We start from the raw sequence: 23,598 nt of genomic DNA, 5'->3' as shown, positions 1-23,598 counted from the left end.
ATTTTCATCAAAACATAAATATTTAAGTCACGATTTTTCCTTTTCGATTTTCTTCATCTAGAAGGAGCTGGCAAACAACCCTGACTGTCCTCAGATGTGTGCCTATAAGCTGGTGACCATCAAATTCAAGTGGTGGGGACTGCAAAGCAAAGTAGAAAACTTCATTCAGAAGGTAAAGGGCTGTTCAAAATGCAGTGACTTAAATTTAGGTAGCTATTAATGGGTATTTTCTGTTAGCACCGCTCTTTCTCACTTATGAGGTAAAAATTACTGCTTCTGTATAATTCCTCTCTGTGTTTCTTTTTTTTTCTCCCTAGAAACAGCAAAGACAAATGCCAGCAGGTTTTAAGTGGCTTTCTTTGGGGAAGAGCATAGGAGTTTTTTGTTCCAAGTCCTTTCCCGATGGTTTGCCCAGCTGTATAGAGAGCCCTTTCCATGTACAGCATGGGGGACCTGGTGTCCTGGCATCGGCTGGAGGGAGAGGCCAGGCCTTCCCTGCTGAGGGGCTCCTCTGTCCCAGCCCAGCTGGCCACTCACTCACCCCCTCCACACATCTCTCTCTTGACATACACTTTCTTACATACTTTGCACTTTCTCGTGAGATGTTTTCTTTAGAGGTCCTTACTGAGAATAGTTACACTCTGAACCTAGGGTGACAGAATCTGAGGATCCGAATTCTGATTACCTCTTTTTTATGTCTTTTTTATTAAAGTGAAAGTAACATGGACAATTTGATCTAGAAAGGGGAGAATTGGAGCTGTGTAAATAGGTACACATGTTGAAAACACATAGGGAACATGAAAAGTTTCTTCGATGTCTACTTTTCCTGTAGTATGACTATTTCTTCTATTACCATTATTAAGAAACCCCTGGTACGCCTCTGAACCCACAACTGCTTGTATCTGTTCCACCATAACTTTTCTGCTGTTAAGCTGGAACCGCTCTGACATTTTTTTTAAAAGGGTCCTAATGTGCTGGAAACTGTGATTACTCTTGGGCCTGCTTACAGCTGGCCCACGGTAGGCACTCTGTAAATGTTGGCTTCCTTCCTTCCTCTTGGATCATAGTAATAGATTAACAACAGTTCGTCACACGTGTAATTGATGAAGTCCCTTCTGTTCGTGGAAAAAAATTTTAGAGTTGAAGATTGTCCAAAAGTATTAAAGTACTCACTGTTCAGTGCATTTTTCTCTCTTCTTGGGAAAGTTTAGTAAAATTTAAATAATGCAGCAATTAAAACCACTCATTATGTACATGGTTGTGTGTGTGTGTGTAGTGACAGTAATACGGGAGTATAAAAATTGATGGAGAGTGTGTAATAATTCTTGATTTAAATAAACATCTTATTCCAAAGAACCAGGATTCTTTAGTTTCAGTACACATTATATTCAACCTCACAGTATTCCTTTGAATTGCAGAGAAGAATGACTGTGGATAGTCTATAGTAGAAGAAATCGAGTTGACCTTTGGTCACTGAGATTTAGAAAAAGGTAAAAATAGATCAGGTCTAGCAGGAGTTGATGTTGGATCAGAATGTGCGCGCCATGGTTTTTTCCGTTCCTGATAAATTGTGCTACCTTTGCAAGGAAAGATTGTTTCACATTTCACAGGGAGATTTTTCTTTTTCTTTTGTTTTATAAAATGATAATGGGATGGAACTAAGATTGCCACTAATCGACAAAGTGGCCTTTTCAAACCAGGTATATGGAGATTGCGTGGGTTAATTGGGACGTGGAAAGTTAATATGTTATTAATCTTAGATTTTTGCTGTCTTACACTACTATTCTTCTTTGTTTTAAAAGCAAGAAAAAAGGATATTTACAAACTTTCATCGCCAGCTTTTTTGTTGGATTGACAAGTGGATTGATCTGACAATGGAAGACATTAGGAGAATGGAGGATGAAACTCAGAAAGAACTAGAAACAGTAAGACTTCCCTGTTTGTGCAAATTCTCTCATTGCCACTCTCTAAAACTGTGTGCGCACTGAGTAAGTGTAGATTTAGGATTAAGAAGAGTGTCATTACAAGCCGTTTTTTAATATTTACCCTCATCAAAATCTGGTTTCTTAGACACTAACATCCCTCGCATGTTCTGATTTCTCTTTTCTTGAGCATCTTCCATGAAAGCAGAATAGAGCTTTATTGATCTAGAGTTGGTTACCTCTAAGATGCCCAGTGGTTTCGTATTCTTTGTCATGCATCAGTTCTCTCTGATGGTACCTGGTTCATAGTCCTTTTAGGCATACACTTGATCAGACCAAGTTGCCTTTGGCTCATTTTGTTATCACTGTAAGTTACTGATGTTAGCACAGTAAGTCCTACTTCCCTCTTCTGTAGAAAAGGTAAGCCTAGCTATACTGTCACAGATGCCAGAAATGCCTCCTTCCCTCCCACAGCTAGCACTGAATCCTTAGCTCTTCATAAGCTTTAGGCAGAAATTGAGGTGATGCTTGGGCCGGAGGTCAGCATGCCATGTTTCACAGTTAAAGCTCCCGCCCACCACCAGTGAGCAGGGCAGCTGCATCGTGTGGGCACCCCCTTTCTGCCAGGGATGGATTCTTCCCACTTCCTCTCAGTATCTGGTTTTGCTTTTGCTCCGGACTACACTGCTTTTCAGTTGAAAGTAAGGCCCTCCTGGGGGCAAGTGAACCCAAGGAATGTCCGGGATAGGCTAGTGGTTTCCATGCAGTCATCCAGAGTCCCGCCAGCAGTCCCAGTTTTGGAAGCCCTGCAGGCGGGAGTGTTTGACAAACGCCTGTGTGTGAGGCAGGACCCCCACTTAATCACAGGAGAATGGCGGCAAATCATTCTTTGGCACAAAAGGAAATCTATTTGTCTGGCACACAGCATCATAAAGAATCTGTGTTTAAAATTGCTTACTTTTGGTGATTACAGCAGATCTGCTTCTAATTAGCTTTATACAAACCTTCTGAGAGGACTAGGACTTACTTTCTTTATAAGGCAATAAAATGTTTTAACCTTATCTTATACAGAAAGTAAACTTTCGGCAGTCTCCAACTTATGAATGGATTTTGTTCCAAAAGTTTTTAAGTTGATTTTTTGGAATTTGGGACATGTTTTACCATGGAGACAACATAATAAATTGGAGTTCGGTTTCTAGGCCAGACAATAGAAGCCTCTTTGACCTCCGTTTCTCATACTAATAGTATGACTCTGAGTTCTGGATCTCAGGAGTAGGGTGATAGAATGGCAAACATAGAGGGCTCTCCCTCACCCCCATAGTTTTAGGCTGGCCCCTAATATTTAAACCGGCAAGAGTAAGTCATGGGTACTTCCTTTTTTCCCCATGCCCCTCTCCCACTTTTGTCTCCCCTTTTTCAAGAGTCCAGTGCCCTTCTCTAAGAAGCACCCCTGCTCCTGCCCAGTTTTAGGCCCTTCTCCCCTGCCTTGCCTGATTCTGCTCCCTCTACGTGCTCCAGGCCCCAGAGATACCTGCCCCTGTCCCCAGCCCTTCTGAGCTGCTAGGCTCAGCTGAACATTAGAAAAAAAGCAGCGTGCTGACACTCATTCTCACTAAGCTCACGGCATAGCCTTGCTATCTTCAAAAAGGATTTGCCAGTGCTGAGATAAAACAAAACATACTTACTTTTCTTGGTTTGAGCTCTCGAGAAGGAGTTTTGGTTTTGATTTTGATTTTTTTTTTTTAAGATTTTATTTGAGAGAGAGAGCGAGCGAGCATGAGCACGGAGGGAGAGGGAGAAGCAGACCCCCGCTGAGCAGGGAGCCCGACGTGGGGCTCAATCCCAGGACCCCGGGATCGTGACCTGAGCTGAAGGCAGACGCTTAACCGACTAAGCCACCCAGGCGCCCCTGGTTTTGATTTTTATGCTGAGAGGACTGTCCATAACATGAGGAAAAGAGGTCATGGTTGGAGGGTGAGGGATGGAGCCCTCCCTGGTTGGAGCTCTGAACCCTGCCTACCTCTGGACTTCTCGGACAGAACTTGGCTGGGACCTCTTCCCTTAGGAGAGTGCCCTTACTTCCATCCCAAGTTCTCAGTCTCAGGACAGAGAGCATTCCCAGTGTAAACACAGTGAGTGCCCCGATGAGGAGGTGGGGACACTCGCTCCTATCTTTTGCCGAGGGCCTGCAGGCTCAGCTCCTTTCTTCTCCGTGCAGGTCCGTAAGGTAGACAAGTAGTTACACGGAAGCCCCGTTTATTAGAAGATATCATTGTTGTTGTGCCTACATGGCTCAGCCTGACTGATTCCTGCATGATTTGGTAGAAATCTTTTGTTGGTTCAGGGTTTGGGGGTACATGGCCGTTTCTTTATTAGAGATCTGAAAAACATTTTAAGGCAATTTCAGCATTCTGTGCTGATCATCGTAACTTAAAATCCCATTTAAGTTATTTTGCTCTGGGTCATTGGGGAGTGCTTTATTCCACATCACATTGCTGCTGCTTCGAGCCCTAACAGTTGATTTGTTAGTGTCTTCAGACTCTGGGCAGTAGCATGTCTGCAGGCCAAAGTGCCTACCCAGAAAGCACCTGCCTCATGACGAGGCTTAACACTTCCAAGTCTTCTCTACCACCCAGGGATTTCCCCTTTTCTTGAGGTCCTGTTTCCCTGACACCTGATGATAGAGTTTGATACATTGTAATTCTCTTCTTAATTTGCAAATATTTTAAGACTTGGATATTGCTCATACGGGATTTGGCTCTGGAGAAAAGGAACAGCATCTTGAAAGCTTAGGCATGACAGGAATGCCCCTGCCTGGAATCCTAAAGAGAAATACGGGTTTAAGGCCCAGCTGCTAAAGAAGTACTGGGGGTAAACTTTCTGCCTGTTTGTTCACAACTGGCACTTCTGGGGGTCGGGGAGAAGTGTTGAGGTTTAGAAATGTGTTTATTACATCTGTTCCTTTTTCTGTCCATTCTTTTCTGATTTTCTCATTGAGTTTTTTTTGGAATTGTCTGTGGTCTGCTGTTACGAATGCCTGTCCTTTCTGATGCATCCTTATGTCCTTTGTTGTTTCTCGTACATTGTTCCCATGCTCACTTGTTCTTCCTTTTGTCCTCCCTCTTTTAAATAAACTTCCCATAAAGAACTCCTCTCAGGGACTCTAGTCTCAGAAGCAGTAGAGGTGGCCATACCTTGTGTCTTCCTGTCTGGTCTAGGGACTAGGAAAATGTGAATCAGACCATCAGGGCATTTTCTCACATGGTATTAGTGAACAACGGTTCACTTACCCTTGGCTGTCTTTGATAATTTCATACCATCATTCTGCAGGCTTTTGTTTCCTGGATTCAAGAATAGATATACATTTTTTGTGTTGTTGTAAGAAAAGCCTTTTGCAGGATTTTCCTTACATAACCAGCTTTACTAGAGGGACCTCAGAACTTCATTCTCAGTGTGGATGTGGTTATGAACAGGCAGCGGTCATTCACAATCTTCCTAGATCTTTTTTCTGCCTTCACTTACTAACCCAATTTAGAGTCTGTGATTTCAGCAGCTCATGATTTTATTTTACGTTTAGATGCGTAAGAAGGGTTCCGTCCGAGGCACGTCGGCTGCTGATGTCTAGATGAGTCCCCTGTAGGGTCAGAGACAATATCAAACTGTGTAAGTGAAGACCTGGGTAAAAAGAATGTTTAAAAACCAATACCTTGTTGGTAATGGGTAGTTAACTTGCTGAGCAGAGACTAAGTATTAAATGTGGTTTAATTTTTAGAATTTAAAGAGATACATATTTTAGAGATTGACATGGAACACTTAAGTTATTATTCTGTAAGAGTTTTATCTGTGGAACAGGTTGAATTTAGTAATCTCCAGTTAGTTCTTAGTGTTAGGGCCAGAGACCAACTGCCAGGCATACTCATTCATCACGTAGTGCTGTCCTGGAAGCCAGCTGATTCTTCATTGATGGCCAGTTATTTGACCTATTTCTCAATAGAACCATATATGGTTAGTAAGGAAATACGTAAAAGCATTTTAAACCAAACAGAGATCCTCCATCCCATTCCAGAAGGGCAGCCTTAGTGATTCATTGTAGTTGAAATTTTTTCTGAACATCTCAGTGTCTTCCTTCACGTTGAATCTTCAGTTACCTTTACAGTTAGCTTTAATATGTATAAATACACTTTGGCTTTCACTATAATATAAAACATTTCTATGGCTTTATTTCCCTAACACAAATTTATATGCTCAGATAAGATTTTCCTCGAGGGGAAAAAAGAGCCTCAGAATCTACCCCACATACCAAAACCAGCATGAGTACACACAAAGGGACAGTCCACTGCTGCCCTTTGTTACTGTTGAGCTACAGTATTGAGGGAAAGAACAAAACAGAACACTCTCTTCACTCACTGTGGTTCTTTGCTGCCCCCTCACTGTGCTACCTGCTCTTTAATTATCGAACAGGGGAGAAGTGGAGTATTCAGTTGTGAACACAAGTAGTTGTATAAATAAGAATGCAGAAACTCTGCCCAGATTCCTCCAGAGCCCTGTCTTTAAATACAGTGTTCATGTAAAAAAAAAAAAATTATTGTTACTTTTGTTAAGTTCTTTAAGTTCTGTGACTTATTTGCACTTCCAATTTATTTTCTCCCTGATGGAACAAAATGTTATGTCATAGTGAAACCAAAATCTTCAAGAGATTAAATTTTTTAAATGTAGTAGTTGGGGTACGTTTTCTGCAAAAGTTTTGCCATGTTGAGGATTTTTTTTTTTCCCTGGAGAATGTATGTGACACGATAACATTTTTTGTGCGTCTCTGTGTTTTAATATTGCCCTGTCTTTCGCTTTTTTTTACAGTTACGTAATCAAGGTCAAGTGAGGGGAACAAGTGCCGCCAGTGATGAGTGAAGAAGAATCTGACCAGTATCTTGCAGTGTTGACGTTTCCCAGATGTGTGCTTGTGATGATGTAGTCACACGCACAGGTTCCCACCCACGGGTATATATATGTGTGTGTGTATATATCTGTAGCTGTATGTAAAACGCATGTAGAGCTACAGATCAAGATACACACACGTGTGTATATATGTACATACAGACATACTGAAAGGATTAGTACAATTTCTCCAAAGTACTGTACCTATCTTCAAGAATGCAAAAGAAAATATTTTCAATATATATACCTGGAACAGATTTTAATAATTATCAGAGTAATACCATTAATGGACAAATTGACTGCAATGTAATACTAGCTGGTATGTTTCATAAATGTCAAATTGTGGACCAATATATATAGCCTTTTATTACTTTTCTGTTCTTTTAAATCTTTCTGTTCTTTTAAATCTTACAAATTTTTATTTTAGTCCCATAAGCAACAGACTCCCACAGAAAAATTTATTCAAAATCTTTTGGTATTCCAGTGAATCTGGAATGTAAACTCTGAATGTATTTATAACGATTTATTTCTGGATGGTTATTATCTTAAATTCAAATTGGACAATGTCTATTAGTAAGGAGTATAGTTACCAGCCAATTTTCACTTGTTTGCCCTGAGGGAAAAAATCCTTTAAAAAAAAAAAATTCTGGTTTTTATTGGATTTTTGTATTTTAAATTTCAATATTTTTCTACATCAAACCTAGCAAAAATGGAGATGATGGTTTGTGATTTATAATAAACACTATACAATTTTCAGGCTCCTGTTAGGCAAACAAAGAAATTGATGAAGAAATGAATAGCATCGTAGGCTGTAGGAAAACTTTTGGAAGTAGAGCACTTCCATGGAGTCTTGTTTCTGAAATGACTGTTTTCTGAAATTAGAGCTTGGAAACTATGCAAATGATCTAGATTCCTCACAGCTGACACGGTAGAATACAGATAGTGGTGACGGTTTTGTTTTTGTTTTTGGTTTTTTTGTGCTTTTCATATTGAAATACACCCCGAGGGGGAGGCGCCGCCTTTGAGATAGCAGAATTTCAGAGGCAGCACAGGCCGGTCTCCTTGCCTGGGAGGCCCCGCTGAGGGGCCAGTGCTCCGCCGCCCATGGGGAGGTGCTCTCTAGTAGGACGCCATTGGGACCTGTCACGAGTGAGCATCATGAACGTGCTGGCTGGCAGCCGCTGCCGCCTTGTCCTCCTCCTCCTTCCTTCTTTAAGAAAGGAACCATAGCTAGGTAAGATTTTTATCAGCTCTCTCTGTCCAAATCTGGTTTTTCTCCCGTCAGTCCTGGAAGCTTGACTAGAAAGATATTGTTGAAGCCTTCCGGTCACAAACTGTCGTCTTTAACCTCTCGTCCTTCCTGCAACACGCTGGCCCCTGTAGTCCTATCACGTTTGTAATCTGATTTGCTGACAGTCCTGCCCGCCCTGCTCCTCATTTTCCCATACGCCCTGTGTCCCCACTGAGGTGGTGGCAGTGAGTCAGACGAGGGTGTTGAGGATCACTGCCGCACCGCGATGCCCTCTTAGCCTTGGCTCCGAACCCCACGTCAGATATGTCCTCTGTGTACTCAGGATCAAGACTGATGTTTACTCTCTGGGCACTGTTATAAGATAGGTGTTGTCAAAGCATAATCATTGTCTGCAAAGTGTGGTGCAAGGAAGATTATTGCTAATTTTGTGAAATAAAGAGTCTCGCCCTCTCCTTTCAATGGACTGAACTCTCACTGGCATCTGTAGCTTCGTTGGGAGCTTGGGCGCACATGGAAATCCATGCCCAGCGCACGGATTCTAATGTTTTCCTAACAACTGTGGAGATTTGAGGGAATGCGTGGTGAATGTAAAATATCTAGTTTACTTGGCAGTCTCTTGTGTAAATTACAGTAAAACAAAGTAAATGAAATTGAAACAAAAAATAAATTTGATCACAAAATGCCACTTGTGTGCTTGAGTGGTTGTTTCCCCAATGCCACGTCTAGGTTCAGCACACTGCGGACCACTTCTCTGCCGCTTTCTCAAGAAGTCTCTGTTGTGCGGCCCTGCCACTGTGGGAAAAATAAAGGAAAAACATGGTTTTTAAAAATTTTTCACTGCACACTCCTATTCATGAAATGTGCCTATACCATATTAACCTGTTACATTTGCTTTCTTAGATAATTTTCTGCTTTTAAAAGTAAGCAGAAAACTAAAGAAGGGTTATTTCTTGGCAGTCTCAGAGGTGTTTTTTTTTAAATTATGTTTCAAGGGGAAAAATAGGGAAAACCCATAGTATTTCTAGAAGCACTCAGTGAGGATTTTGTCATCAGCCTCTGATTGTTTGAAGATGGTGGCTTTTTGGTTTGGGACCGCGTTTCACCTCTCCTGAGACCTTGTCATTTCCACTCTTCTTGTTTTGGGACACCTCACAGCTATTTTCTCGTAGTCCCATCTTACATTCTAGAGCTGCTCAGCATTAGGAGAGGTGGCCAGCTACATGGATGGGTTCATACAGAATGTTCTATTTCCAGGTGATCTTTGTTTCCTGAGGTGATTTTCTTAGTGTTTATCTCAGAGTTAGCGTTTGTGTTTGCAGGGCCAGTCTGCCATTCGGGATGCTGAGCGCTAAAGCTCAGCACTCGGGTCTCGCCAAAGGCAGCAAGATGAATAAAAGCACACTGTCCAGTGTGGGAGACACACACGCACAGACGATTACAGTTCAGTAGGATAATTGAAAGAGAGTTTAGACGTCATCCACATCGTGCAGGTGCGAAAGCAAACGTTCAGGCCGCGGGCGGCTGGGCAGGGCGGCGGGGACCCACGGAGCCTAGGGTGTTGCTCTTGGGCGGGCACTGCCAGCAGGGGGCCTGGGGTCAGGATCACCCCTTCTGGCCTCTTGCTGAGTCCTGGAGTGCCCAGCTGCAGTGTTCAGGGTCAGTGTCCCTGAGCATATGGGGCGCCCTCACTCACTCACTGTGATCTTTCCCTTCCTGTTCCGTTGCTTTACCAGACTGCCTCCTGGTTGATCTAAAACCACAGTGGACCCAACACCTGGCTTTTATAAAGCTCACCTCTCTCCCCGTTTCCAACTTGCTAAGCTGTAGAGTTTCACAGCCCCGCCTCCTCCTCACGTCTTGTCTCTGAGGAATAGGCACTAACTGTTCATCTCCTCCCAGCTGCGTTGACAAGGTCAGTGTGTACTACCCTGTTCTTGACCATTTGGAAAGGAGAATGTTGTTCTGCCTGTTCTTAGACCCTCCAGTCCGACATCTGGAGAGCCACGGAATGTTACGATGTTTTATGACTTAGGATTTTTTTTCAAGTTGCCCTCACTGGCAGTTGTAGAGTTTGGGACTTAGAATGGTTGGGAGGGAGGGAAAGCGCTAGGAGACAGGTGGAAGATTATCCCGCTGAGCTTGGAGCATCCACTGCCCACAGGGAGTGCTTCCTAGGAATCCTGCCAGGGTCACTTGAGGTTATGTCTTCTGACTTGGAAATACTAAGCAACAGCAGGTCTCTTCAAAACCAGTTCTTCAACGAGACTGCATTGGGAAAAGTAGAAATTGCGGCTATTCCAAGGCCATGTCATCCGAGGCCACGCTAGGCATTTGAAGCAGTGCTCAGCACTTGGAGGCACCTGATGCTTCGATGCCCATTCCTTTTTTCCTTCTGAAAGTGCCATGTTGCCAGCTTACTGTTTAAAAGGGATTCAGAACTAACTCGGTTTGCTTCCCCAACTCCCCAAGATCGCTTGCACTCCCCTAGGGTGGTGGGGGTTGGGGAGTGGAGGACCCCTGCTTCCTGACCTCCTCATGGTTTCTCCTCCATCGAGTTAAGTCACAAATTAAAATCTGTCCCTGGATGACTCTCTCCCCAGGCATCTGAGGGGTTCCCATCTCTTGAGTATTTGTTCTGTCCTGCTAGGGTTACTGGTTCGAAAAAATTCAGTGCACGTAAACCAGAGGTTCTCAGCCCTGGCAGCACCCTAGAGTCACGTGGGGGAGCCTTTAAAAGTATAGGCTGCCCACCAGTTGCCTTTTCTATGGCTTGGGTTCAGTGTGCCCTGTTTTCAAAGGACAGGGAAAGAGAGCCCAGAGAATTCCCACCCTCTTCCTAGGAGATCACTGAGAAGACCGCTTTGTCCCCAAGCAGTCAGACTCCTACCCGGTTGACAAAGCCCAAGTACCACTTGCTCCACGCAGCCGGCCTTAACCTGATGTAGTCTCTGCAGCAGCCCGCACCCCTCATGTGGCACCTGTGGACTCCGTGCTGCCTCAGTAGATTAATCGATGCTGTCATCTTCTGAGTCTGTGTGTTTTGCATCCCAAGTTAGCTTGGGACCTCCTTGTGGGCAGGAGCCACCGTTGTCCCCCCCCCCCACAACCCCGGTCGCCTCCCCTGATGGGCACTTGGACTCTGAAACTGCTCTGTTCGCCCACAGCGCATCCCTGCCCGCCCTGTACAACACCCCTTTTGAGTCTTGGGGTCAGAGGGGAGGGGTGTATAGCCCCCACATCAGTAAGGTCTAATGTCTGCTGTAGGAGAATTAAAGCGTGACATGAGCTGCAACAGGATGTAGTAATTCTGGAAGCTGACGGTGAGAGGACAGAGGAGGGAGCTCCAGGTCCGCATTTCCCCCTCTCTCTTCAGACATCTAAACCGGAGCTTTGGTAGGCTCCTCCAACTCAAGAAGTCTTAAACCAGATTCAGGTCTTTCCTCCTTCCCCCAGGCCTACTGTCTTCCATCAGGTACCTGCATCTCTGGCTGCACGGCCCAAGCCAGGAAGCCTGTGGTCCCTGAGTCTTCCAAGTGCCCGCCAGTGTCTGTGATACCACCTCGCACTCCTCTCCGGGGCCCGGCCCAAACCACCCTCTCCTCTAGGGCAGGGGCCCGCCAACTTTCTGTCGAAGGCTGGACACTGAATATTTTAGGCTTTTGGGGCCATAGGGTGTAGCACCGCTCTTCAACTCTGCCCTTGTAATGCAGAAACAGCCACGGGCAGTATGTAAACAAGTAAGTGTGTCTGTTCTGATAAAACTTTATTTACACAAATAGGTGGTGGGCCGGATTTGGCTGCTGGGGCCAAAGTTTGCCAAGCTCTGGTCTAGAGCCCGGATGCCCTTAATCAGGCTGTGCCACCTACAGGTGACTTTCTAGGACGCCCCTGATTGTGCCGCCCCCCTGCTTGAACTCCTGCATGGCTCTCTGAGGCCCAGAGCAGTGCAGCCAAGGCCAGTGACCAGCGACCAGCGAGAGCCGCCTCCCGCCGTCTGTGAAGTGAGGCCAGCACTGCTCGTCTACCTCCTGGCCGTTGGGTGGTCAGGCCTGGGTGGAAGGGACCGTGCGTAGCGTGGATGTTGCCCATGGAAAGCGCTCAGCATAGGAAGACAGTTGCTGTTGTTTGCCATCAGATTGCCAACCCATACCAACCGAAAGTTGAAGGGTAAGAGCCGTGATGGGCTAACAAAAGCTGTTGGTGCCTGAAATACAATGAAGATAATGCTGGTTAGCTAAACTTCTCAACTGGCATGTGTTAACTTCACTGTCTGTCGTCTGTTGTCCAGAAAATACCATCTGTGGCTGTTAAACTGAATGCTGTGCTCACGGAAAAGCTCATAGATGCCCTACATGTTTTCCGCGATTAGAATTTGGCTCTCTAGATACCATTGCTAACAGGTTAACCCGAGCTTGGCTTCGTGACTCCTAATGGGGCACGCTAAAGCCAGGCCTTTGCCTAGAAAATCAGCCCCGTTTTCCCAGAGTCTGTGACACTCAACCCCGGGTCGACTCTGTTTACTCCTTGAATTTCTGAGAAGCGGTAAAGCACCATGACATGCCTCCGCCTTGTTGATCCCTTACATATTCTGACACCACCTGCTAATCAGTCAATAGCAGAATTGCCTTGCACTCCAGACCGAGGGAGGTTCATGAAGTGGAACGGAGGAGTGGCTTACAGTGTTTATTAATGTATGTGCTAAACAAAAGCTTCGCCTCTGGGCATCCCGTTGCACGCCGGCTCCCCGCAGCCTGGAATACTGATGGCCTGTTCTCTCAGAGCTGACTCCATTTTCCCATGGCCTGGGAAGCCCTGAAACAACTCAGCCTACCAAGAGGTTCTGTGAGTGTTTTGTGGCCATCACTCCAAAATGTCATTCCCAGAGAGGCACTGTGTAGGACGAGAGACTTCTCCCAAGTAAGGCCGGAGGGAGGCTTAGAATCAGGCCCAGAACACCCATGCGCAGACATTGCTCGAGCCCTTCCATTCCTTTCTTTAGGTGAGGGGTCGGCAAACTTTCTCTATAAAGGGCCAAATGAATAAATAAGTAAATATTTTGGGCTTTGTGGGTCATGCAGACTCTGTTGCAACTACTCAACTCTGCCTCTGTAGCATGAAAGTAGCCTTAGATGTAACGTAAACCAACGAGTGTGGTGGTGTTCCAATAAAACTTTATTTACACAAACAGGTGGTGGGCCGCATTTGGCCCAAGGGCCATAGTTTGCCAATCCCTACTCTGGACTCTTCCCCCAAAAAACAGCCAGCACTTAAGAGTGCATGTCAGGTCTTGTTCTGAGCATGACACATAAATGACCTCACTGAATCTTCACAACCGCCTTGTGAGCTAGGTACTGCTATCACCCCCCTTTCTACAGATGAGGAAACTGAGGCCCAGACTAATGTTGCCACGTCCCATTACCGAAAGCGGCGGAGCAGGGTTATAACCCAGGGAGTCACACCGGAGTCACTCCTAGCCGCTGCCCATCCACCTCCCTGTCTTTCAGGACCGCTGAGGTCCATGCCTGTGGCATTTACTAAGAGTCGAAGGAAGGAGCAGCCCTAATGATAAAAATCCTATCGAGGACCCTTTGTTCTTAAACACCCCTTAGGAGCAACCTTCCATGACTGATTCTTCCCAGAGCCCAGAGCCAAGAAAACATTTTTTCCTAGACAGTGTCGAATTTCCCCCTCAGTCTTTGGTGTCAGGCAGCTCCCATGTTGCAGTTTGTGTCCAGCTGAGGCAACCTCTCCAGGCAGTCTTCCTGGCATAACTCCTTCACCTCCCCCCCCCACCAAACCCGGCCCCCCCTTCTCAGCCCCCACACTTGGTCTGTGCGATGGCGCTATGCAAGTGGAAGGTTTTTGCTCTCCTGTTTCCGTGCCTCCTGTGTACGTCACCTCAGAGTATTTGGGGGAAAAGGTTTAGCGAGAACTCTGAAATGCGTGTGCAAACACAAACATTGTCTGCAACGTCGAGGTGAGAAATCAGAGCTGCAGTCACTCCTCACCTGCAGGAAATCTCGAGGCCTGTGAACATCTGGAAGGGAGCCGCCGGGGTGGTTTTGTTAACATGGCGCGATTGTGGGTAGTTCTCCCCCACCGCCCCTGACCCCCCGAATTGTCTTCAGTGTTTCACTTTACAAGAGAATCTTATTGAAAACTCGATTTGTACTGCGCCAGGCCTTGAGAAGCCTTCCCCATATGCGAGTGCCCGGCGTGCCTTTTATCACTGGGGCTAAGATCTTTTGCTTCTGCAGCTGGTGGCCCATGAGCTCACTCCTCTTCCGAGGCGCGTGCCAGAAAGCCGTCGCGGGAGGGATTTCAGGATTCCTCCCAGCCCCTTCCAAACCCAACAGGCTCAGATTTTCCACTTGTGTGATTGAGGTCAGTGCCTGCCTTCCGGCTGGCGGGCTCCCCGCACATGGGAGCGCCAGGCCTCAAGCAGGGGCTTCTCCCATTTGCCCTGGAATTCACCCCCCATCGTCGGTCCTCTCCATCCCGGGGCTGTTTGTGCGCCGCCTGGCCCCCAGGATCCGGGGGGCGCTCTACCCGTGGCTGAGGACAGCCTGGCTCAGCCCTGGCTCCGGGCCACCAGGATGCAATGTTGGCCCCTGTGTTTGCTCAGGCTTTGTGTGAGTCGGGAGGAGTCGTCTGGCCAGGTGAGGAACAGTGGGATGACTGTTGCTTGCGAAGAACTTCGTTCCCTTCCTTGTCAGCCTACCCAGAGAATGTGGAGCTTGGCAGCCATGACTGCTGCCACCGGGTTTTACTAATGGTCGCTGCTGCTGTCTCCCCCCAACCCTCTGAGAGGCCACGATGGACATGGGGGTTTTGGCATCCGACGCCTACATTCCGAGTCTGCCACGTCCACTTACTGAGCCGCAGGCCAGTGAGTACGTCTCAGCCCCTCTGAGCCCCTGCGTCCTGCCCATGAAGGTTGGGGTACTAACACTGACACGGAATACGGCCCTGAGACAAGAAATGTGTAAGTAATGGGTGAAAAATCTCTCCAGCATCGGATTTGCCGCTTAGTTGGTCTCCTAATCAGTGAGGACGAACAGCCATCCCAGTTCACCCGGGATAGGGGAGTTTCCTGGGAGGCTGGACCGGGACAGTCCTGGGCAAACGGGGGACAGCGGGTCACCTTATTTTCAGCCCCAAACGTCCACATTCTTTAAGCCAGCAGCATTCATTTAAAAAACAAATAACAAAAGCCGAACGAACGTAGTATGGGGGACAAGCAACTTAGTTTTGTAGCCTGATGTGCCCCCGAGCTAGCTGCCTAATCCTCTCTCCAGCCTTCATAGGGCACAGAAGATTTCGGGGTAGGGTGTGCAGACTGGGTGGAAGTCGCTCTCGGAGGAGCTGCTGACCTGGGGGCCCCGGCAGCACTTGGCTCAGGCAGGCCCATTCCATGGGGGAGAGCGTGAATCCCTCCTCCACCTGAGCATCCCCTGCTATGGCTCACACTTCCACCCTGACACCAGCCCCGGGGAGCGGGGAGTTCTCACATTTCCCTATCCTTGAGGAAACTAGGGTACACACCGGTCAAGAAGCTGCCCTCCGCTGAAAAGAGGCAGAGCTCCCTGCAGCCAAGGGGCTCTCCAAAAGGGAGGTGGATTGCCTCATTCCATCTTTGCTTTGAGGACAGGGACAAACCTCCTCACTGTGCCTGACTGGGCCTGGCCACCCTCTCCACCCTAGCCCCTCGCCTCCGTGATCCAGGATCTCGTGACCAAAGGCCACGGTGTCCTCTAGGCCCAGAGTCCCTTTCCCTCCCCCGTTCATCCTTCGGCCTCAGCCCAGGGTCCAGGTCCTCGAAGACCCCTCCCTTGACCTTCTGACGAGGCCAGCATCCCTCCCGGGTGCTCTAAGGACAGGTGCCGGAAGCACCGGCCACCGTTGCAGGCTCGGGGCCTGCCCACCGAGCAGATCCGTTCTGAATGAATGGAGTAGAGAAGCCCCACGTTTAACCCCTCTCCTCCCATGCCTTTTCCCACGGAGCAGCCAGGCCGTCTCTCTTAACCATTAACCACCAACCATTCCCCTGACCCCCGCCGGCAGCACGGCTGAGGCCACATCCCGGTAGGACCCCTTCCACCTCGATCCCCTCCCATCCTTGGCGAGGAAATATTTCTGTTTTATGACTAACTCTGCTCCTCATTTCTCTCGCGTTATCTTAATGAATTAACTGGGTCCCCATCGTTCCCCCGGCCCCCCGCGGTTTACGAGCTGTACGGCGATATCTGCGATCTTAGTCAACCCCACGCAGTTGTTGTGCTGGTTCCTATTACAGTAATTGGCATAAACTTTATTCTTTTGCAGAGAGATTTTTTGGCCCGCTGAGACTGCATAACCATCTGCCATAAATTGAGACTAGTACGGCTTATTTTGGTGAATGCAAAATTGGATCCCATTCTTTACTCTGTGGCTTGATTCAACTTCCAGATGGTTAATCCACATGAAGTAATAGGAATGCACCACAGCTCTGCTTAGCTGAAGATGGAGACGTAATATTTATTTGCTGATGTGGAGGCCTCCGAACGCTGCCCTGTCGGGCTGTCAATATATAACACAGCAGCACAAAAACGTCAGCCTGTTTCATGGGAGCGGCAGCCTTCCTCCGGGTTGCCATGGGGGACCCCCGGATGTCTTTTTTTTTTTTGGTCTGCCCTTGACCTAATCTCAAGAGGTTTTGTTCTCTCCTGGGCTGTTTCTTATCAGCTACGTCTGCCCGTGTAGCCGGCTTCGCATCTGCTTTGACTTTAGTGCCTGTGACATTTTCATTAATACTTCTTCAAGGTTGAGCCTTTCCTTCAAATATCCTGCAGCTCACAGAAGCCGTAGCTCAGCTGTGCCCAGCTAGGGGCCGCTGGGAAATTTGGCTCAGCAGTATCGACAAGCTCAGTCGTCTCCGCCCAGTTGGGCTAATCAATCCATTTTCATTTTTGCTTCTCCCCACTCTAGCCTGCCGCGCTGGGAATGCTCTGAAGGAGATCTAGGTCAGCAGATTCGGGGTGCTTTGACCCCACTGGCACTTTTACTCCCAGGGGTCTTGACTGCCCCCTCTGCCTGGATCACCCACCCCCACCCCGCCCCTGCCAGCCAAACTTGCCCTTGTAAACTCCCCACCTACTCCACCTCTGGACTTCAGAGGTGGGCCACGTTACCCCACCTACCCCAGGGAGGACTGGGGCTCAGGGCTTCCTGTCAGCTCCCACGAGACCCTGTGCAACACCCGCGTTTGAATCACTTGGGGAGTGTTTTAAAAATGCATACTCCTGGGTCATGGGAGACCAACTGTCCCAATTTGCTCAGAACTGTTCTGCTTTTAGAACTGGAGTCCTGCGTCCCAGAGAACCCCTAAGGTCTGGGCAAAAGGGGACAGTTGGTCACCCTACTTGGGCTCTACTCCAGACCTGCAGAAGGAGAACCCCTGAGGGCTCAGGCCTAGGGTTCTGCATTTTGATCAGTTTCCAGCAGAGACGCTGGTGCACAATTGAACTTGGGAACCGTAGCTGGAAGCCTCAAGTGCCCACAGAGCCCATGCTCTCTCCCTCGTGTGCCCAGCAGAGATTGGATGTATAGGACATTTTGCATGAATTTAGCACCAAATGCCATCATCGTTTACTTCTGTAGAGTGTTTGCTTCCCCGCCGACAGTGAGACCCTCCAGAGAAGAAAGAGGCTCTGCCCCATTCACTTTTGAATTCTTAGTTCCCAGCTCTGTGCCTGGCCCGCAGTCGACACTCCAAACAGACTGGAGGAATAATTAGATACAAGCAAATATTCATGGTAGGGAAAGTGACCCAGACCTGTTTCCCACATAACTTTTCCAACGTTCTGGGATGGACTCGATTAGAAATTGGATCAAGGAAATTCTAGTTAGGGCAGGAATTAGATCTAGGATATTTTTTAAAGGAACGAAAACCTTGGAAGTCCCAAGATGGAACAAATAAGAAATTAGATCTAAGAAATTCTAAAATGGAATGGACAGGAACTGCGAATGTTCTACGATGGAATCGTTCTTTCTTCCTTGATCGTCCCGGGAGCTTCTGCAGGCAGAAAGTACAAGAGGCCGGATGCCTTGTACCTGATTATCACAGCTCAACATCCCTTAGTGCCTTCAAATGTTGGAAGTCTGCAGCTCCCCAAATAATCATAGCTGTGCATGAAGACGGACTCAAGTGTGAGTTCTCCAGGCTGAGTAGGGGGGGGACCAGGGAGCCCAGAAAACAAGCTGGGCCAAGCGTAAAGGAGTGGGAGCCAGCGTCTGGCCCCGGCAGGATCTCAGCACCAGGATCCTTCGCTTCTCAACTGGCAGAGCTCAGCCAGGTGATACCCCTGTCACCTGAGTGCAACCCCCAGCTTTATTCTAAGTGATCAGATCTCGCCACCTCATCTGTGTGATAAAGATGGAAAGACTCTCCTCTGGATTGTGGTGCAAACATAAAGGATTATTTGCATGGGTTTGCATTGCATGTCTGTGAAAACACTGCCCTTGGCTCAGGGTCCTGGTCTCACACCCTGCTCGCGATCATCAGGTTGGCAAGAGGGAGCAGATGCAAGGAATAGAGTCTGCGACTGCAAAAAGAGCTGGGTGCTCCTTAAAGGATCGAACCCACAGGATTTAGTGGCCATCAGCACGCTTGCTCGAGGGCATCATCTAAGGCCCCAGTGATAGGCTGTGGAAGGAAGCAGGAGACCTGGCTCAACACCCCCACTCCCTGACTGGGTCAAGTGCGCCTCTCACTCCCTACTTGAGATCGTGTAGGCTCCACCTTCAAAACAGGTCCAGAATCCGATCGTCCCTTCTGACTGTGTCCACCACAACAATTCTGACCCTGTCTAGCCACCATCCTTTCTTCCTGGGTGGTGGCTCAAGACCTTCCTAACTGGCCCCTTCCCCTCCCACAGAGGAGCCAGAGGGTTTCACTTAAGTATCAGACAGGTCACATCCCTCCTCCTCTCAAAGCCCTGCCATGTAACTCAGACTACAGGTCTCCTTTACTGGGACCCCCACTCTGTCCCCACCCCCTCTTAGGCCTCCTCTCCCTCACTCCCTTCCAGCCACGCAGGCCTCCTTCTGGCTGCTTCTCCAACACTCTCCAACACTCCAGGCAACTCGCCTCAGGGACTTTGCACCAGCTGTTCCTGAAGTCCAGAACACGCTTCCACCAGAGTCCCTCACAGCTCCCTCCCTTGCCTCACCTGGATGCTCCAGTGTTCCCTCTTCAAGGGGGTCTTCCCAGACCACCTCACATAAAACCAGGCCCTCCCCCTATCTGTCATAGTTCCTTATCCTTCACAGCACTTATCGCTACTGCACGGTGCACGCATGCACACGCGTGTGTACTGCTGGTCTCTCCCAGTTGGACTGGAAGTTCCATGAGAGTCAATTTTTCCCTGTCCTCCGTTCCCAGAGCCAGGTGTGGTCTGCACTGGGTGCTCAGGAAGCATGTGCAAGTGAGCCACTCTGACGTTTCTCCCATGTTAGACCAGGCTGGCGACTCTCGGAGAACCACACGGTAGTTGCAAAGATCACAATATAACCGAACAGGGCTGTCCAAACGTAATGATGGCCATTAGCGTCTCTCTACCCCAGAGCGGCGATTCTGGAGCATTCTGTGTAATTGGAGCACAATTAAGCATATGGCAGTGTTTCCACCAGGCTGTACATCTGATTCTGAGCTTCCTCAACGTGGGCTCTGGTTTCTTTCTTTTTTCCCTGTAACAACAAACCTGGATCCACCATCGGGCAGGCCCCGTGGTCTGGATCACAAGGGAATACTGGGGAATGAGATTCATACTAACAGGATTTAATCCTGAGACATTGGGCTATATATCCAGTGGCGATTTCCTGGATTTTGCAGCCAACATAAATAACAGCCAGAGGATTCCCGCTGTGTGCCGTGAGATGCGTCCTGCTAGTCTGGGGCAGGAAGCTGCCCAGCCTGGGCTGTTATTGATGGACCAGGCAGGGCCTCCCGATGGAATCAGTGGAGGTGCACACGCCCCCTCCCCCCCCAGTGCCAGACCCCTCACTGGCCTTGCTCATTCTTCCAGGAGTGCCAGGCACTGTGTAAAGCATTCTCGGGATGGGAGGAGTTTAGAGACCGACGGCAGAGCTGAGAATTAGGAAACAACGTTGGCACCCCATTCAGCCACACAGTGAAATCCCTCTCCTGTACATACGAGTCTACAAGTCCTGTCTTTCCGACTGGACTGCGAACTTCCGGAGGGTGAGGTCTGCATTTCAGATGCCCAGTTCCTGGGAGGTTGGAAGTCATCTGTGGCACCTCATTTTTATAGAAGAGATAACTAAAGAAGGAAAATGTAGGCCAGGGTTAGAAATAACTTGCATCTCCATCCATGGGGAAGTGGACAGATAACATACGGGATGGTCATGCCTTGGAATATTCTATAGTAGTTGGAAGGAGGAAGGATGAATCTCGAAAATTAATACTGATGGGGAAAAGAAAATTGCAAATAAGCCACAGAAGATGGTATCTCTTACGTTCTCTTAAAAACCACCTACCCACCCATTGTTATTTGTTGTTCTTGGATACATAAATATGTACATAAAGGGGTGGCAGGTGTCCTGGAATGATGAAGCTACATTAAAAACATGGTGGCCCATGTCCATGGTAGCAGGGAGGGGAACACACTGGTGGGGAAAGTCTGGCCAGACTGATGATAATATTGAGCTCTCCTGGATGAGTGTCCTTGAGGGAATCTGTTAATCCCCGTGCACCTGCCAATCAAAAATAAGTCAGTCGAGTCCTACATTGGGTATAGAGATTACTTAAAAAATATATCCTCAAATAAGTAAGTCAGACTTTCAGTGTCTCCCAGCCTATGGTGGTATAGTCTAGGCCTGGGTCCCCTGAGCCTCAATCTGCCTCTTTTGTGGGTTTTCATTAACTACCTGCTCAATTCATACAACTTCTGCATTCATAAAACCGATATACTAGAAGAGCTTGCTTGGCCAAAAAAAAAATATTCTTTACTGAATCCTGCAGATAAAAATCCACCTCCTAGTGCATCCTCCCCTCTCCCCGTGACAGTCTGTTGATCCCTTGATTTGCATGGAACACTGCAGCGTCTGCTTATTCTTGCTGTTCTATCTGTTGCTTTGGCTCTTCTGTCTGCTTGTTGCTGCCGCAGGAGTTTGATCAGCTATAGCACCCCATGCCTTGGAGGTCTTTTCTCTTCCCATGACTCAAGTTTTCCCTCGGTTCTTGTTTGTTTGTTTTTTTTCCTTCTCTTTATTCAAACCACGTGTCTTGAATAGCTTCTCTGTGCCATTAGCTCTACTGGGTGGGATCCAAACATCAATACAAGATCATTCCTCCCTTCAAGGGGGATTCAAATGTAATACCCCCCCTTTCTTAGGCAGGTCAACAAGCGTAAGGCAAGGCCAGGGGTGGAGAAACAGGGATGCCCACAGGGAGCGGTCCTCTGTTCCAAGCAGGAACTCTCATAAAGGCCACTGACACCCAGGCATGTATGCAGAGGAGGGTGGGCAGAGGGGAGAGGGAAGTGGAAACTGGGTTTATAAGAAGGCTGGAAGGGCCTGGAAGTCCACATTCCATTTCAGAGACAGCAGATATCTCCTCCTGTCTGCAGCACTCAAGGACTAGTAATGTGAGTTTGGGGGAAGGAGGGCCCCAGCTGGGAGTCCACACAGGTTGAGACAATTAGGACGATAATTTGGGTTGAGTCATCTTGGCAGAGGCCAGGAGGAGAGTGTTGGGTGGGTGGGGTCCCCAATCAGCATAATTGCTCCAGACTTCTGCTTCTCTTTGACACAGCAGTAAAATAAGTTAATCCACGGCTTGAAAAGGGTTGAGTCTGCTCATGCAACGTGGCATTAACAGCAAAATCTGCCCGAACCTGACACCAGGGTGACCTGGCAAGGACCCTGTTCTGGGGCAGGAGCAGAGAACATGGCGGGCGGTGGGGGCTGGGGGAACAGGCATATTATATCCCTGCCCGGAGCCTCAATGCCCCAATCAGGAAAACAGGAATAATGCCATGTTCTGTCAATTCTAAGAAATCCTTCCCTCCCCACCCTGCATTTTAATAGCTCTAAAATTGGGATGTGGTTTACAACTGATAATGTCCTAGATTTGGCGAAATACGGTGCTAAGAAGAAAAAACTAGGAGAATCATTACAGTTTATGGCATGCTTACTCCGTGCCAGGCACTGTTTCCGGGAACTTTACGGTTTAATCCTCTCAACGACCCTATGAAACGAATACTGATTTCATGCCCATTTTATGGATGGAAAAACTGAGGTTTCAAGGAGATTCATATGCCCTAGTTTCCAAAGCCCGTGAGTAACAGATGCAAAATCCTGTGAAGTGGCCTTTTGATGCTCCCACGTGCACATGTCATTTGGAATGATAGCGTATTTATATTTGCAGCCTGATTGCATAGTAGGTGCTTGATTGTTTCTACCATTCCAAGCTGCCCTCTGTTCGGACCATAGCACTGCCAGCCATGTGGAGGTCCAAAAAATGGTTGCTGCCTGCCAGACCAGATGGGTGAACAAACTTCCTGTAATCGATGCCCTGCAACATGTCATGGCCCGGCCCACCCCGGAGGTCACGTGCACACAGTGCAGTAGCTCTGCTCTCCAGCCAGGTGAGTGAGCAGGCTGGCTGCAAACGGCGGAAGTTAACGCCCCCAGCCCCACCCCAGGAGCAGCCTTAGAGCAGGATGGGCGTTGGGGGATACATACCCCAGCTCCCTCGTCTCTCGGGTGGGTCCCCCCAAGTGTAATCTGCACAGCCTCCCCACCAAAAACGAGGAATGACACGTGAATCCCTCACTTGCTGCCGTGGGCAGGGGTGGGGCTGACTTCGGGGTGAGGCCTGTGCTGGCCCTGACGGACACTTAGAAGCTGCTGCAGCTCTGAGACTGTGGAAACCACCCTGGGCTTGGAGCCAAGCTCACCAGGGTTCGGATCCCGGCTCTGTGACCTGGGACAGGTCACATGTCCTGTCTGAGCCTCACTGTTCTCATCTGTGCAGTGGGGGTAATAAAGGTCTCTCTGTGTCACAGGTTGCTGAAAGGTTGCATCGAAATAATGTGTTTAAAGTAGCTCACATGGAGCCACTGCAGGGGCTGAGTCTGCCGGTGGAGTCGAATCCCGGCTTTGGGGACTTCCAACATCTGAGTTTTCATTTCCTTTTATCTGAAAAACAGAGGGGGGAGGATACCCTCACCACGGAGGTATTGTAACAATGAAAAGAGATCATATATAAGAAGCTGTGTGGGGCCGTGTGTAGTGGCCACACAGCAAATGTTAGCTGGAACCATTGGGGTTAGGAGCCGTTCAAATTTATTTTATTCCCCGGACACTTCCTATGCTCCTGTCACACTGATCTTTTTGGGTCCTACCACAGTGCCTTTGCACATGCTGTTTCTACTGCCTGGAGTACTACTCTCTCCTTTCTTTGCTTTGTTACCTCCCCGGAACTTTAGC

The 23,598-nt window shown here is 48.1% G+C and overlaps 1 protein-coding gene across 4 annotated transcripts in view; it reads left to right on the top strand.

Annotated features, from left to right (window-relative positions):
- Window positions 1-8,810, top strand: part of PITPNB (phosphatidylinositol transfer protein beta) — a 63,561-nt gene extending 54,751 nt beyond the window's left edge. For 2 of the 4 annotated variants that reach the window (XM_032394989.1, XM_032394987.1), the window contains 3 exons: window positions 62-172; window positions 1,803-1,925; window positions 6,777-8,809. In XM_032394989.1, the coding sequence (XP_032250880.1) occupies window positions 62-172; window positions 1,803-1,925; window positions 6,777-6,827 (285 nt within the window). In that variant the 3' untranslated portion in view covers window positions 6,828-8,809. Of the gene's footprint in view, window positions 1-61; window positions 173-1,802; window positions 1,926-5,499; window positions 5,586-6,776 lie in introns of all 4 variants that reach the window. The other 2 variants (XM_032394988.1, XM_032394990.1) reach the window with 2 other exon arrangements.
- The last annotated feature ends 14,788 nt before the right edge of the window (window positions 8,811-23,598 follow it).

This window comes from Phoca vitulina, unplaced genomic scaffold (genome assembly GCF_004348235.1).
Source record: "Phoca vitulina isolate PV1807 unplaced genomic scaffold, GSC_HSeal_1.0 scaffold82, whole genome shotgun sequence".
In the NCBI taxonomy this organism is placed as follows: Eukaryota; Metazoa; Chordata; class Mammalia; order Carnivora; family Phocidae; genus Phoca; species Phoca vitulina.
This window is presented reverse-complemented; position numbering and strand designations above follow the sequence as displayed.